General features: G+C 41.2%; 2 protein-coding genes across 9 annotated transcripts in view; both read left to right on the forward strand.

The window, feature by feature from the left end:
• The window catches only part of Septin2 (septin 2), a 31,186-nt gene extending 21,832 nt beyond the window's left edge, over positions 1–9,354 (forward strand). For 5 of the 6 annotated variants that reach the window (XM_060368913.1, XM_060368910.1, XM_060368911.1 and 2 more), the window contains exons 10-13: positions 3,093–3,176; positions 5,005–5,062; positions 6,466–6,585; positions 7,376–9,354. In XM_060368913.1, coding sequence (XP_060224896.1) covers positions 3,093–3,176; positions 5,005–5,062; positions 6,466–6,567 — 244 coding nt within the window. In that variant the 3' untranslated portion in view covers positions 6,568–6,585; positions 7,376–9,354. The remainder of the gene's footprint in view (positions 1–3,092; positions 3,177–5,004; positions 5,063–6,465; positions 6,586–7,375) is intronic. The other variant, XM_021632040.2, reaches the window with a different exon arrangement.
• A 2,353-nt stretch (positions 9,355–11,707) lies between these two features.
• The window catches only part of Farp2 (FERM, ARH/RhoGEF and pleckstrin domain protein 2), a 103,185-nt gene continuing 100,229 nt past the window's right edge, over positions 11,708–14,663 (forward strand). Inside the window, exon 1 of one of the 3 annotated variants that reach the window (XM_060368915.1) lies at positions 11,708–11,797. The gene's annotated coding sequence lies outside the window, so the exon portion shown is untranslated. The remainder of the gene's footprint in view (positions 11,798–14,663) is intronic. The other 2 variants (XM_060368914.1, XM_060368916.1) reach the window with 2 other exon arrangements.

The following is a 14,663-nucleotide window of genomic DNA, read 5'->3' on the forward strand; positions in this document are numbered from 1 at the left end:
AGATGACTCAGCGGAGGTAAAATACTTGCTGTTGCTCAAGTGTAAGGACTTGAACTTGGATTCCCCAGCACCCACACAAAAAATCTGGCTACACTGGTATATGACTGTAATTTTAGTACTGGGGAGATGGAGACAGGTAGATTGATGAGGTTCACTGGCTTGTTTTACAAATTCTAAATTCATTGTTAGATCATCTCTCAGAAATAAGGTAGAGAGGGTCAGTGAATTGTGTCAGTCCATGGCAATAGTACAGAAAAGCCTTTCTATGTGGACTATAGTGGGAACACACAGAAATATAATTTAAATTTATTTTTTTTCTTACATTATTTATTTTCTATTTACAGCATTCTGTCTGCATGTAGGCCAGCAGGCCAGAAGAGGGCACCAGATCTCATTATAGATGGTTGAGAGCCACTGTGTGGGTGTTGGGGATTGAACTCGGGACCTCTGGAAGAGCAACCATTGCTCTTAACCTCTGAGCCAGCTCTCCAGCCTAAGTTTATTAAAAAAAAAAAAAAAAAAAAAAAGATGGAAGGACAAGAGAGAGGGATGGCTCAGCAATTTAAAAATACTTCCTGTTTTTAGGGTGCATAAGCATATACCTGTAATCCCAGCACTCAAGGAGGCAAAGGGAGGTAGATCTCCGTGAGTTGGAGGTCAGCCTGGTCTACAAAGCAAGCCAAGGCTACACAGAGAAACCCTGTCTCAAAATAAACAAATTAAATACTGCTGTTCTTATAGAAGACCTGGCTTTGATCTCCAACACCTATGTCTATTGGCTCAAAATTGCCTGTAATTCCAGCTTCAGGAAATTTAATACTTTTTCCCCTTTTATTTATTTCATTTCTTCCTTTGTATTCATTTCCCTTTTCCTTCTAGTGAGAACCTTTTCCCATTTTGTTTATTTTTTTTAAACAACAAAAGAAATTAAAAGTGATTGAAAAAGACACCCAATGTTGACTTTTGGCCTCTGCAAACACACACACACAAGTGACAATGAAAATAAATATATAAAGACCAGTGAGTTGACTTAGCCAATACACATGCATGCTACCGTACTCAACAACCTGAATTTTACCTGCAGGATCCATATGGTGGAGGATGATAACTAATTCCTCCAAGTTCTTTGACCTTCATGCAAGCCATGATTTAAGTGCCTCCCCATAAATAAGTATAAACTTTAAAAAGTAAAAGGACTAGCCAGGGAGTGATGGTGCATGTCTTTGATTCCATCACTTGGAAGGCAAGAGGCAGGCATATCTCTGAGTTCAAGGCCAGTCAGGGTTATACAGAGTAACCCTGTCTAGAAAAAACAAAAACACAACAGGATTAAAAACAATACACCCCTTTTCTTTTAAGTATGCCTTCCCCTCACCCTTGATTTTGAATAGGTTATAATTAAAGGTAACAACTTTGGATAATAGTATGGGAGAAAAAAGACACTGTAGTTTATTGATCTTTAAATTTTGTTTTGTTGTATTTTTTTGAGACAGGGTTTCTCTATGTAGCCTCGGCTGTCCTGGTTGAATTCTAAATTACAAGAGAAAAATAAAGCAGGTTGGAGAGATGGGTCAACAGTTAAAAGTGCTTGCTTTGTATTACACTCATGTCAGGCATCCATCAACCACCTGTAACAAACAGCTTCAGGTGACTTGACACCCTCTTTTTGGCCAGTGCAAGCACCTGAACATGTACACACACAAAACAAAGAAAGACATTCTGAGGTGATAGTGCCATGGTTAGACCTGTATATGAACACCTACATGTTAGCATTGTCTTACCTGTGACAGGTTAGTTAGTAGAGCAAATCAGGACCCATAGTATCATAGTGTCATAGCTACTGCCCAGCAAACAAAGCAAGAGCCCCAGTGCCTAATAATGCTTCAGGCTGTAAATCAGCACTTCTGCTTCAACATTAGCCTAGGAAACTCTGTAAATGTTATGGGTGGCAAATTAACATAAGACTGTCTTGATCTATTTCCCACTGTTGTAATTTATAAATATGGAAGCTTATTTGTCTTCTTTCTGGAAGCTAGAAATATTGGCTTCGTGTGATGGTCTTCTTGCTATGTTAAAATGAATCCAAGGATATCACATGATGAGACAACAAAAAACCTATTTTGTTTTTACTATTATGTGGTTATGCATATTTTGGGGTATAGTGTTTTTAATGCCCATATACTGTACGTACTAAACAGTTTCTCTCTATTATTTCTTCATGAAGCCTTCAAGCTTTCTGCTTATAGTTCTCCATAAAATATACTTCTTGAATGAAAAAAGTTCAAAGAGAAGTAATCTGAATAAACTAATACTTTGATTAGTTAAAATTGCTACTTAGGCCAACAGTGTTTACTGAATGAAACCAGTAAGATGTTACCATCCAAGTTATTACCAATGTAACATATTAGTATTGAAAGTAGTTAAGACACACTTGCTGCGCAGTGCTGAGCAGTGGTTGTTCTAGCCTATTCATTCAGGGTTATTAGTGTCCCACAATAGGTGTGGTAGTCCTCTGTTATGCCAGTTGTGTGTTTCTTAGAACGAAGAAGATCTCACTACCCTTTTATCCACATCCTTAGATCTTGAGTAAACAGAAATGTATTGTAATGTTCTACACACATTTTTAGTCTGTAGTATTTGGGAAAAAAAAAAAAAGCTGGGCAGAGACCTGTTAGAATTATATACTTCTTATAAGATGTTTTAGAAAAATAAAGTATGTTTTATCTCAGGTGTCATTTACCCTAATGAAATCTCATAAAATCTCTTGTGTATCAATATCTCTCCAATGATAATGGCTTTGTCTTGTAGTTGTGCCTGTGGCAGTGCTCAGGAGAAAATGTTCTAGCTAGACCTTTATATTGTAGCTTATGGTGGTTGCAAGGGAGCTTACGTCACATAAGCATTTCCACAGTTAAGTGTCTTACCTGAGATACCAGCAATCTATATACAGTTTACAGTACTGGGCTCTCAATACTGGCAGTTTGTTTTTTTTTTTGTTGTTTTTTTTTTTTTCTGTGTTCTCTATTAATATGTTGTTCCCTGTGAGACTGCCATCCTCTTAAGCCCCTGTTGTATGTCTTCTCTTTTTTCAGCACCCACATGCAGGACCTACAGGAAGTGACCCAAGACCTTCACTATGAAAACTTCCGTTCTGAGAGGCTGAAGAGAGGCGGCAGGTTGTCACATTGTCTTCCCTGCATCATGTTCTCTGTGACACTTCCCGTCTTTTGTGTGTTTAGCTCACACTTCTTGACTTCCTTTTCAAAAATTGTTAAAAGAATATTGCTAGTTCAGTCAGGTGGGGTGCAGGTTGGGGAAGAGACATTCAAAATGTGCACATCAGGCACAGCTTTAGAGACTGGAAAGATGGCTCTGGTTGAGAACACTTGCTCCTCTTGCAGAAGACCTGGGTTCATTTCCCAGCACCTGCATGGCAGTTCACAAACTTGCTGTAATTCCAGTTACAGGGGATTTGATGCTTGCTTCTGGCATCTTGGGGCACTAGGCATGCATGTACTGCATAGGCATACATGGCAGGCAAAACACAGACATGTGGACTAATAATAATAAAACGTTTCTTTTAAACAAACAGCTTTAGATGGGAAAGCCATAGGCATGTATTAGTACTTCTTCAGAAGTAGTGATGTGTCTATAAATAAGGATAGGCACCACAGAGAGCTGTGGAGGATAAGTTCGCCATGGGTGTCACTGGAGTAACAGCTCTGTTCTTTACAGACTCAGTGTGGCCACATCCATTCACCTTTTCTTTTTTTGCTATCCTCGTATATTTATTTGTATGAGATGTGTACTTTGTGCCCTAACTGCATCTGATAAAACATGTCTCTACTGAATGAATGAGTTGAATGACATGGCTGAATGAATGAGTAATGTACATTAGTTATTCAAAGTTTTTTGACAGGATGGAGAGATGGCACAGCAGTTAAGAGTGCACACTGATCTTTCAAAGGACTTTAGTTTGGCTCCTAGGAAGCTTAGAAGTGTCTGTAACTTCAGCTCCAGAGATCCTCTGGCCTGATACTGACTTGAAAACTGTACATTAAGAAAGATTTTTAGAAGCAAAAAGTTCAAGGATCTCTACAAGCATATGCTTTTGGTATTGTCAGTGTGCTTAGAGGTTCTTTCCTCAATCCTGTCTGCTCCGTTCATCCAGCTCCTTCTGGCCCTTTCAAGTGTAATAGTTTTATTCACGGTATAGTCATAAGGGGGAACTTACATAAAACGAAGACCCTTCTTTGGGTTAGACCTGCCACTTTTTGACTGGTAAGACAAAGTCAAATCGATTTTTCCAGCTTACAGAAACAAGTCTTCTAAATTTCCAGTTTCTTGTTTTGTCATTTTTCCTTCCTTGTTTTCGTTTATGCCTTTAATTTAAAGAGCTGTATGGGAAGGGGACCCCAACAGAGTGGGAGGCTCTCTCCCAGAACCCAGATTAGGCACAAACCGTACCCAAGAGAGATCCTTTATTGAGCAGGGAAAAAAAGTAAAAGTTCCTGCTGTCTGACTCAGACAGAAAATAGCAGCAAATGACCTTGCAGTTGCAATTTTTAAGAGGAGAAACGGAGAGAACTGTTAGAATGGGCAAGGATGTGGTGGCATATTTTGATTGGGCAAGTTAATTAGGTGATTTAAAAAAGGGCTTTTGATTCCTGAACTGCAATACTTTGATAGCTGGACCTTTGTGGTTGGCCTCAGGAATGAGTCTGGCTAAGAAAGTATGCAAATAAGGGAACAGACCTTGCTGTCTAGCTTTAGGAATGTAATTCATGGTTTACAAGGGAGAGGGAAGGGGGAAAGGCAAGGCCCGCTGGAGCCCTGCTTGTCATTTGAGCAGTCCGGGCCCTTCAGTAAGCATGTGGTTATAAAGTGGTGTTCTTAAGGATTCCGAAGTTTTCTCTGGGCATCTCTACTCAGAAGTGCATTACAATATTACAGTTGTAACTGTTGCTTTTGTTTGTTTTTGTTTTTGTTTTTTTGCACTCTCAGGAAAGTGGAGAATGAGGACATGAATAAAGACCAGATCTTACTTGAAAAGGAAGCTGAGGTAAAGTAGAATAGTCATATTCTGGCATCTGCAGTTATCAAAAATATTTGTAATTAGTTTATTGTAGTTTTGCATTCTTATCCTTTTTAAGTATTATGCACAAGTCTTTAAAATATATGTGTAAATATGGAATATACATATTTTAAAATATATTGCTTTATTCAATCTCCAGTAGCAATTTAGCTAATAATACAAGGTAATATGATTTCTATAAAGTGTTCAAATATCTTTTTTCCCTATACATAGATAATAACCAGTTGGGAAGCACAGTGAAGCCTCCATTGTATTCATTTTCAAACATGGGGTAGAAAATATGTAGGACTTTCATGAAGGAAGAATTAAGAAAATGCTTCTAATAAGATTATAAAGGTTAAAATAGACACCATTAGTATTAGAATTCAGTCTTCTAAACCTCTAAATTTATAGCCATCTTTAAAAAAAATACCCTGGCAAACTGTTATTTGTATTTGGTGAAGTAATTATCGATGTTTGAAGGAGTAAACAAGCATGTGAAAACACAGGGAGATCATGTAAAACTGGACTAATGAGAAGAGCCTTGCTCTTTTGGTTAGAGAAACATTTTAGAGAACAGTTGATATCCAGATAACTAGCTAGAAATCAATTAGGACTATAGAACTATACGAATGAAAATGGCGTGTTCAGACCTAGTAGAGTTGTGGGTGCAGATTGTTTAGTGGTGATATGGTCACAAGGCCTTCTGTAAACAAAAAGAGGTGGTTTTTTTTCCTTTTTTTTTTTTTTGCCAAATCAATTCAATGTGGATAAGATACTTGTAAACACAAATCTACCTGAAGAAAATTTGAGTAAATATTTTTGAGTACTTGCCTGGAGCCTTTCTGAACATCTACAGACCTCAGTGACAATGATCAGTGAGGAGCCTAGGGGTGTAGCACAGTTGTTAGAATGCTTATATAGCATACAGGAACCCCTGGGTTCAATCTCAGCAAGGCATAAATTAGGCATGATTGTAATTGCCTGTAATTCCAGCATTGGATCAGGAATTCAAGGTCATCTTCAGCTACATAGGAAGTTTGAGGCTAGCCTGGGCTACATTATAATGTGTCTCAAAAATAACAAAAAATGATAAAGGTAGCAGTGGATAAGTATTGTTTTCATAGCTCGACCTTGTCCAGCAGAAAAGATGCCCTTTGTGTTCCTCAGGGGTTAATAGATACCTTCTTTCTGGCCTCATCATCTTAATATGCTGTAACTGTTGCTCCTGTTTATTGATCATTTCAGTCTTGTCATTGACATGAATTCTTGGTGACATGTTGACCTTTTATATGGGTTTTTATGTTTTTATTTGAACACACTGTGTTTGAGAATAGCAGTGGAACCTAAATACTGTGAGTCACGACTTAATCTTCCATGGACTGTTCCAGCTCCGGCGCATGCAGGAGATGATCGCGAGGATGCAGGCGCAGATGCAGATGCAGATGCAGGGTGGTGACAGCGACAGCGGCACGCTCGGGCACCATGTGTGAGGCGGCGCTTTGATGTTAGTAAGTTGGGATTAGGGAGAATCTCACCAGCTCGGCCTTGCGTATGGTGACTTTCTTTGTCCTAAGCCTTAATAATTTTTGCATTTTTAAATCTGCTATTATCTGTATTAAATCTACTATTAGCCTTTTATTGAAAAGCAGAAACTCTTCTCTGCTGCCGCCTACTGTCTAGTAAAGACATTCCTGTATTTTAATGTTACACACCAAAAAAAATTTTGTAATTTATTTAATTTTCATTTTATTTGCATTAGTGTGAAGGTGTCAGATCCCTTGGAATTGTCATTACAGACAGTTGTGAGCTGCCATGTGGGTGCTGGGAATTATACCCAGGTCCTTTGAAAGAGCTCTCTTAACCACTGAGCCATTTCTCCAGCGCCTACAAACAAAATTTATATTAAAGAAAATTTTAAAACTTCATTACTCATAGTGTTGAAAATTCCTTAATATCTGAAACATCTTCAAAAAGGACTTTATTGATTTATTAAAAGCTTCTGCAGATGAAAAAAAGGAAAGGTGACAGTTTAGGTAAGGGTCACCTTGGTGCAGACCTCTGACCTCCAAGCCTTTAGGCAACTATGCTGTGACCATTGGAAATTGGCATATCACATAGATCTGTGGGCTGCTCTCATTCTGAACAGTTTAGTTTTACAGAAGCTGTAGTTTCTGAGCCTCATAACTGGCATCTTAAATGCTCGGATTATGCTCTTTGTTATGCAAAAGGGAGTGTTATCACTGATCGAAGTAACAAATGCATCACTTCTATTTAGATTGTTTTGTTTTTACTTTCCAGGAAACACTCTTGGATAAAAAGAAAGTCTCCCTGATAAGTGCTACAGCATCATGTTTCTTCACACCCATGGAAGTGTGTCCATCCACATTTGAGTACCTGTGCCTGAAGATTGCAGTTTTTTTGGCTTTTTTTTTTTTAACTTTTGATTTTGGGTTTTATATCTTTTTCTTTTTTTTAATCTTAATTCTTTGGTATAAAGTACTTTAACATTTATATTTCATTGCTATATTACAGTTTATATTTTCTGAGGTAACTTCTGAATTTTTTCCTCCTTAACCATTAATGTTAGAATTTATTTCTAAGAATCAGTCAACATGTATACTCTTAATAGTGAATTTCTTTGATTTAGCTGGCCTGACTAATCATTAACAAGTACTCCTGATTTATATCTAGACATTTTTATTTGCTCAAAATGTTCTGTGTGGTGGACATGGTGACAGAGGTGGCTGTGCATATTGGTGGCAGGATACTTGCTTATTAGAATGAAGTCACTGTTAACTTTATTTATGCAGAACACCCAAAACTAATTTTGCTGCTGCAGCTAATACGGTTAATTCATCTGCACATTTATCTGTTAACCAGGTAAAACAGGGGAGTTTATCTAATGAGATACATGTTTATACTTAAATAGCTTTTAAAAAGCAGGATTTCAGGGTTGAATTTTAAGAGCTCTGGATTCTAGTGCCAGGTCATTTTCAAACCTCTGTAGAGAACTCACTACAAGGCCTTTATACTGTGGACGCAGACTCTGCTGTGGAGAGAAGCAAAGCAGCTATGAGCTACAGCTTCATGTTGTATCAAGACTCTTTACACACTAAGAGTCAGTAAACTTTTTACTCAACTAAAAAGGCAATACTTTTTTAAGAAACCAAAATGTTTATATTTTATAGTGCACTTTAATGTACTTTCTATAACTAGGTGCAAAAGATCTGCCATGGCAGTGGAAATCATGGTCCTTGGCTGGCATGGATCTGAATCCAGGCTTGTGATTGGGTAGTGCTCCATTTGATGCCAAAATGCCTGCCAGGTTTCCCTCTAACTCTTCCCTTTTTCAGTGATTTTCTATCAAAAGGAAAGTAGCAGTTTTTTGTTTTTAATGTGCAGACTGTCTCATCTGTTTTCAGCCACTGTCACTTTTTCCCTAGTTTGTATAGCAGAAATGTCTTCATGACATGAATGAAAGGCACTTCAGATCTGTGCTGCAAGCAGGTGATCAGAGCCATGCTTGGTTTATATTCTGGCCAGACTTCTCGCACCTACCATGTCTTCTAATGTCAGTTAACAGTCTTAGAAAGGGGCAAGTAAAGGAGACAGTGGTGTGGAGGAAGCAAAGCAGGTGCTAGTTTAGTGCTTGGTTGATGATGAGGTAGGGATTTATGTGTAATTCAGGCAAAAAGTCAATAGTACTAATGAAATGAAAAATAGTACTAATGAAATGAAACTTAAAATTTGTTAGTTAAAAATTACAGAAAATACGATGTTTGCTTGCTTTCCTCTTTTATTATTCTATCACTGTGAATGGTCAGGGGGATTCATTGTGTGTAGTTCCTACTAAGAAAAGTATTGATGACTTTAGAGTGCATCCATGCAGTCCTTTGTTTGGGTTATTCTGACATTAAGTTTGTTGGAAAAAGAATTGTTTTTTTTTTTTTGGTTTTGTTTTGTTTTGTTTTTCCTTTCTTTTTAAAAAAGCATTTCCAAGCATTCAGTGTAAGCCCTGTGTTTGTGAGTTTGCCACTTAGAGCCAGCTGATATCCAAGGATTGCAGTGTATATTATGAGGTATGGCAGCCCACAGTTCTAATCCTCTTCAGTTTTCTGCCCAAATCTAAACATACACATTTGCTAACAAATATTTGCTCTTTCACTAAGAAGTAACCTGTACCTATAGAAATGTATTTTGAAAATATTTTACACTTCAACTTTGTATCCATTTAAACTAACCCTTTTTCAATAAAGCACTATTGTTTAGATAATAAATGAGTAGTCCTTCTTATTTGAGTAAGGTGTGAGGTTCACTGGGAAGATTCAGGACCCAATGACAATTGTATCAGAACAAGAAGTTACATGTTTTCTTATGCTTTCATCAGTTGAGTATGTTTTCATGAGAAGTAACCCAGATGGCCCAAAAGAAATGGTACAGCTGGGACAAAACTATGTACAGGTTATCAAAAGGTCTATAGATTATTTGGTAAAAATGGACACTAAGACTTCATAGTTAAGTTTACTAATTATAAAATGAAACAACAACTGTTAAACATAGTGGGAAATAAAGGTGATCCATTATATATTTCTAATTCTCCATATTTGTAAGAAAGATAAGTTAGGAAAACAGCTTTTTAATTTGCTACACAACTTCATTTATTTGTTGGTTGGTTTGTTTGAGACTCACTTTGTAGCCTGGCTAGCCTGGAACTCTATGTAGAACAGGCTGGTCTCCAACTCTAGAAATCCATCTGCCTCTGCCTGTAGAGTGCTGAGATTAAAGGTGTGAGCCACCACTCAGATTGTTAAGTTTTCATTCTATGTGTATGAATGTTTTGCCTGCTCGTGTGTTCTGTACCATGTGCACATCTAGTGCTCAGGGAGGTAGAAAATAATGTCAGATCCCCTGGATCTGAAGTTACGGACAGTTTTGGGTAGCCGTGTGGGTGCCAGGAATCGGATTTGGGTGTTCTGGAAGAGCAGCCAGTGTTCTTAATAACTAAACTATCTCTCCAGCCCAGGAAAACAACTTTAAAAACCTGAATTTGGAATAGTGAGATGGTTCAGTGGTTAAGAGTATTTTGCCATCCAGGCTGATCAAACCTTAGTTTGATCTGGGGACTCAAAAAGGGGAAAGAAAGGACTTGCATACATACATAAAATAAATGTTTAAGACACACACAAACCTAAACTTTATCGTAATCTGGACGAATTATTGTAATCTGGGTGGAAGATCAACCTCATCTTGGCCTCTTGCCCAGTTGGCAGCCTAACCACTGGGTTGACCACCTAGTACCTTCCCAGCCCCTCTCTTCCTCCTGCTTTTTTTTTTTTTTTTTTTTTTTTGCGGGGGTGTTAGATTCTCTGTGTAGGCTTGGTTGTCCTGTTTGCTTTGTAGACCAGGCTAACCTCAAACTCACAGCCTTCCTCCTGTGTCTACCTTCGCCTCCCTGAGTGCTGGGATTAAAGGCGTGTACCACAACTGGCTTCTTCCTCTTGTTTTCTGAACAGCACACTGACCTCAAGGCTGTGAGGCTCCTGCTCTCCAGGTCATTGAGGTTGCTCATGTCTAACCACATTCCTGCCCTGTCCAGCTCCTTACGATTGACAGCACACTCAGTGGCAGTGGCTGGTTAAAGGAAAGGGCTAAGGTGGTGGAAGAAGGTGAGAGGTCTCCTCACATTGCTGAGCCCACTCCTTGCCTAGTGGGCTGAGGCTCTCCCAGCTTCTCTTAGGAACTTTCCAAAGGCCAGTGCTCAGAATCTCTTGGGGCTATGCTAAAATCGTTCCTGGATTTATTTAGCTTGGACTGGTTGAGAGGGTTAGCTTCCTATTGGGCCGTTCATTTAATCAATGTAAGAAAGCAGGTGTGCTTCAGGTCACAAGAATAGAGGGCCCAGAATCTGGTCTCATCATTTTCATTCCTACAAAGAACCTCAAATCCATAATGGAACAACGAAGGTTTCCAAGGCTCTTCCTTGGCATAGCCTGCCAAGTACATCACCTCAAAGGCAACTTTTTAGGAACATCTGGTGCCTACAGAACACAGTTCCACTTTTCCAGGTTGAGCAAGATGGATAGGAGATAGGAAGGAGGCCGGCAGTTAGTGGCCTGACCAAGGCTATGAATGCCAAGAAAGTCCCGCGAGCTGGCAGTCCCAGGCCCCACCCAGAAAGGGGACCGCCCCCCCTTGTCAAAGCCTGGCTGTAGGCTCAGACCCGCCTGTGTGCCAGAGTCCCGCCCAAGGCCTACGTAAGGCCCACCCGCGTTCCAGAGTCCAGCCCTGGGGTGAGTCCTCCCCTTGTTCGGAAGACACGTCCGAGACCGAATCCTCCGACCGTGCCAAAGTGAAGACAGAGAACTCCCGGCTCTAAGTCCCTCCCAGCACTGAGCTCTCGTGTCCTAAAGCTCCTCCCAAGACCAAGGACCCGCCCAGCGTGCCGAAGCACGGTTCCACCCGCGGAAATGCTGCACAGCTTTGCCTTTGACTTTATGGTTCTCTCTCGCCCCGCCCTGCTCCGTGTGGCCGCCAATCAGAGCTAGGTGCTGCGCTCGCAGGCGCCAGTCCGCCCGCAGGCCAATCGGTGGTGCGTCCGCGGGGGGCGGGGCTGCGGCGGACGCGGCGGGGGCGGGGAAGCAGGGGCTCTCCGGAGCGGGCCGCGCGGGCGCACTACGTGGAGGAGGCCTGGCTGGCGGCGGCGCGGGCCGGTGTGGCACGGTGAGGACGCGGCGGCCTGGGGCGGGGTGGGGGTTGAGTCGCGCTGGGCCGGGCGGGCGGGCTTGCGCTTCCTTCGTCGGCCGGATCTCCGCGGAACCCGACCCGGACCAGGCCTGAGGCTGCCCGTCCACCAGAGAAAGTCCACGCCCGGCTCTGGGGCCTTCGTGAGGCGCGCCAGCTCCCCTTCGAGTCCGCGTTTGACAACACACGTCCGTGAACGGCCTGTCGGTGGAAGGAGAAGGGAGGACAGTCCAGACTAGATGTCTGCTGAGAACTGCAGTGTTGCTTGTGTAGATGAGCAGTCTGGGGATGGCTGAGAGCTGTGGAGTTCAGTCTGGAGCCTGGCTGTCAGCAGAGTACTGAGGGCAGGAACTTCACACGTGGACGCCAGCTGTCGAGGCAGGGGGATGATCAGAGTCTGAGCGACACTCGTGTATAGTTAGTGTTCCGAGGAGAGTTAAGGGCTATTAGAATGCCCTGGTGAGCACCCCCTCCTCCAGTGCTCAGCAAAGCAGAAACCTTAAGAAGCAGCACCAGGAGCCATAAATGAAAGCCCAGAAGGGCATTGGCCACACCCTGATTTTTCTTCTCAGCCTTTCCTTTAAAACTGAGAATCAGGTGTTAATGTTCTTACTTTACTGGGATCTAGAAATAGTCCTGTCCCGTTGCATTTTACTCATCCTAGATTATAAACACCTTTGCCATTTACACACGTGGCAGTGATTTCTTAAGGTAGTTCATTTCCTAGTAGTGCTGGTGAAAAACTAAAGCAGTCATGAAAGAAATAATGTTGATACAGTGGAAAGGCTTAAAATTCCGGGCAGAATCTTTAAAGGGTGGCTTTTCTCTCTAGCTTTGTTCTGTTTCCATGAGGTATTTTTTTTTGACTGGGCCACTGTGAAAATGTTTAGTAATTAGTGGGTAACACTGAATTTGAGTCGGTCTTGTGTTGGAAAGATGGAAGAGGTCATTTGAAATGGGGAGGTTGCTCCATTTCAATCTTGCTGGCTAAAAAAATTTTTTTGTGAGTTTCTAGATATGAAAAGTCATTTATGAAGCACTTGGTGGCCATTATTTTGTCAGTTCTAAAGTCTTCAAAGGGGACATGGCCAAGTTGCACAGCCTCTTCCCCATCCCCCATCCCCCATCCCCCACCGTCTTTGTTGAGACAGTTTCCATAACCCAGGCTGGCCTGCAACTCATCATCCTCCTGCCTCAGCCTTTTGAGTGCTGAGAGCACAGAAAGACCTGTGAGTGGGTTTAGGATGACACTCTGGGAATTGTGCAAAACCAGTCATCCACCCTGCTTCTCTAATACCCTTGTTTTGCCACATTATATGGATGCTAACACGGAGTTTAGGCTCTTTCCCACAAATTCCTTTACTAAAGAGGAAGTCTGTATTCGGTACTGCCCTCATTTACCCCTTCCTTAGGTCCCTCATCCATAGAGCCAGTTATTAATGTACCTCAGACCGTTGTTGTGATGACTAAGAATTTGTTTTTAAAAGCTGCTAAGATGCCCTGCATCCAGTAGGTACTTAATGAACTTCAGTTATGGTTACTGTCTAGTCAAAGAACAACCTGACTAAAAGGTAGTGTAAAAGGAACTTTTATTCTCCTGGTTCAGTGTTGTCTAAGAGGCTTACTGACTCTGTCTGCCAACCTGGGCCTTGTACAACCTGGAAGCTTGTAGCCTCTATACAGTCGAATCTAGGCCTAGAATATTTTCAGCCTCAAGACTTACTGCTGAATAAGCTCACACTTTTTTTGGTCTTACTGAGCTCTGGGCTGTCTTGTTCAACTCAGCTGTTCTGCCTTAAACTCTTCTCTCAACTAACTTATTCACTCTGGCTTTTCTCAAGGCCCATTTGGCCTCAAACTCTACAACTCTGCTCTTCTGGCTCCTTTTCTGGCTCAGTCTTCACCTGAGTTCTCCCTCTGCAACCTGTCTCTGTATTAATGTCCCAGCAAAAACTGCTTTCCCTTTCTCTTTCTCTGTATCCCCCCCACCTCCTGCATTACCTCTTAAATAGCTTACCTTTCTGCTCTCTTCTCGTGAGAGGTGGGTGTATCCTATTCTGTCAAATCTTTCTCCAATGGTCACCTTTTTTGCCACACAGGTAAACATCACTTTCAAACATGAGTGCTTCTTCTACAAACTATCTTTACCTTCTTTGGGATTAAAGGCCTGTACCACTGTGCCTCGACCTAGACTTTTCTTTACCTGAAACTTCCTCTATATCAGGCTGGCCTTGAACTCAGTTCTGCTCCTCTCTGTCTCCTGGATTAAAGGCATATTTGTATTCCAGCCAGATCACACAGTCAGAGAAGGTCTTTGGATGGGATCTCTGGCCAGAACAGTCATGTTCTGAATTAACATTCCTCTACAAGGTAGTCAGGCCAACCCTGGATATTTGTAAGAACAGTTGAAGTAGTGATTCTACAGAGTTATCCCTATTGGAGGGAAGGATGTGAACTGGATTGCCTAAGCAGATAGTCGTCCATAGGTAATTCTATGGGACACTATTTAAGTCTATTTGTCAGTTTCCTTCTTCAAGTCATATGAACACCTTCTGTATTCGGATGTTAACAGGTTTCTCTAAATTCTGCCTGCCATTTCAGGTTACATTCATAGTTGCATTCTCCTTTCGTGATCTTTGTACTGTCCTGCCATGCTAGGCGTGCAGCTAGGACACATTGACCAGCTGGGTGATGTTAGTCTGTTCTCAAGATCATTATGTACAGAGTCCTTTCTAGTTATCTGTTGAGATAAGGGTTTTACTTTATCAATGAAAGCTGAAAATCTGAGGATCCCATAGAACTTCATATGATAAAACCCAGTGTTGTGATTTTCTCACGTTTATGT

Source organism: Meriones unguiculatus, chromosome 15, assembly GCF_030254825.1.
Source record: "Meriones unguiculatus strain TT.TT164.6M chromosome 15, Bangor_MerUng_6.1, whole genome shotgun sequence".
In the NCBI taxonomy this organism is placed as follows: Eukaryota; Metazoa; Chordata; class Mammalia; order Rodentia; family Muridae; genus Meriones; species Meriones unguiculatus.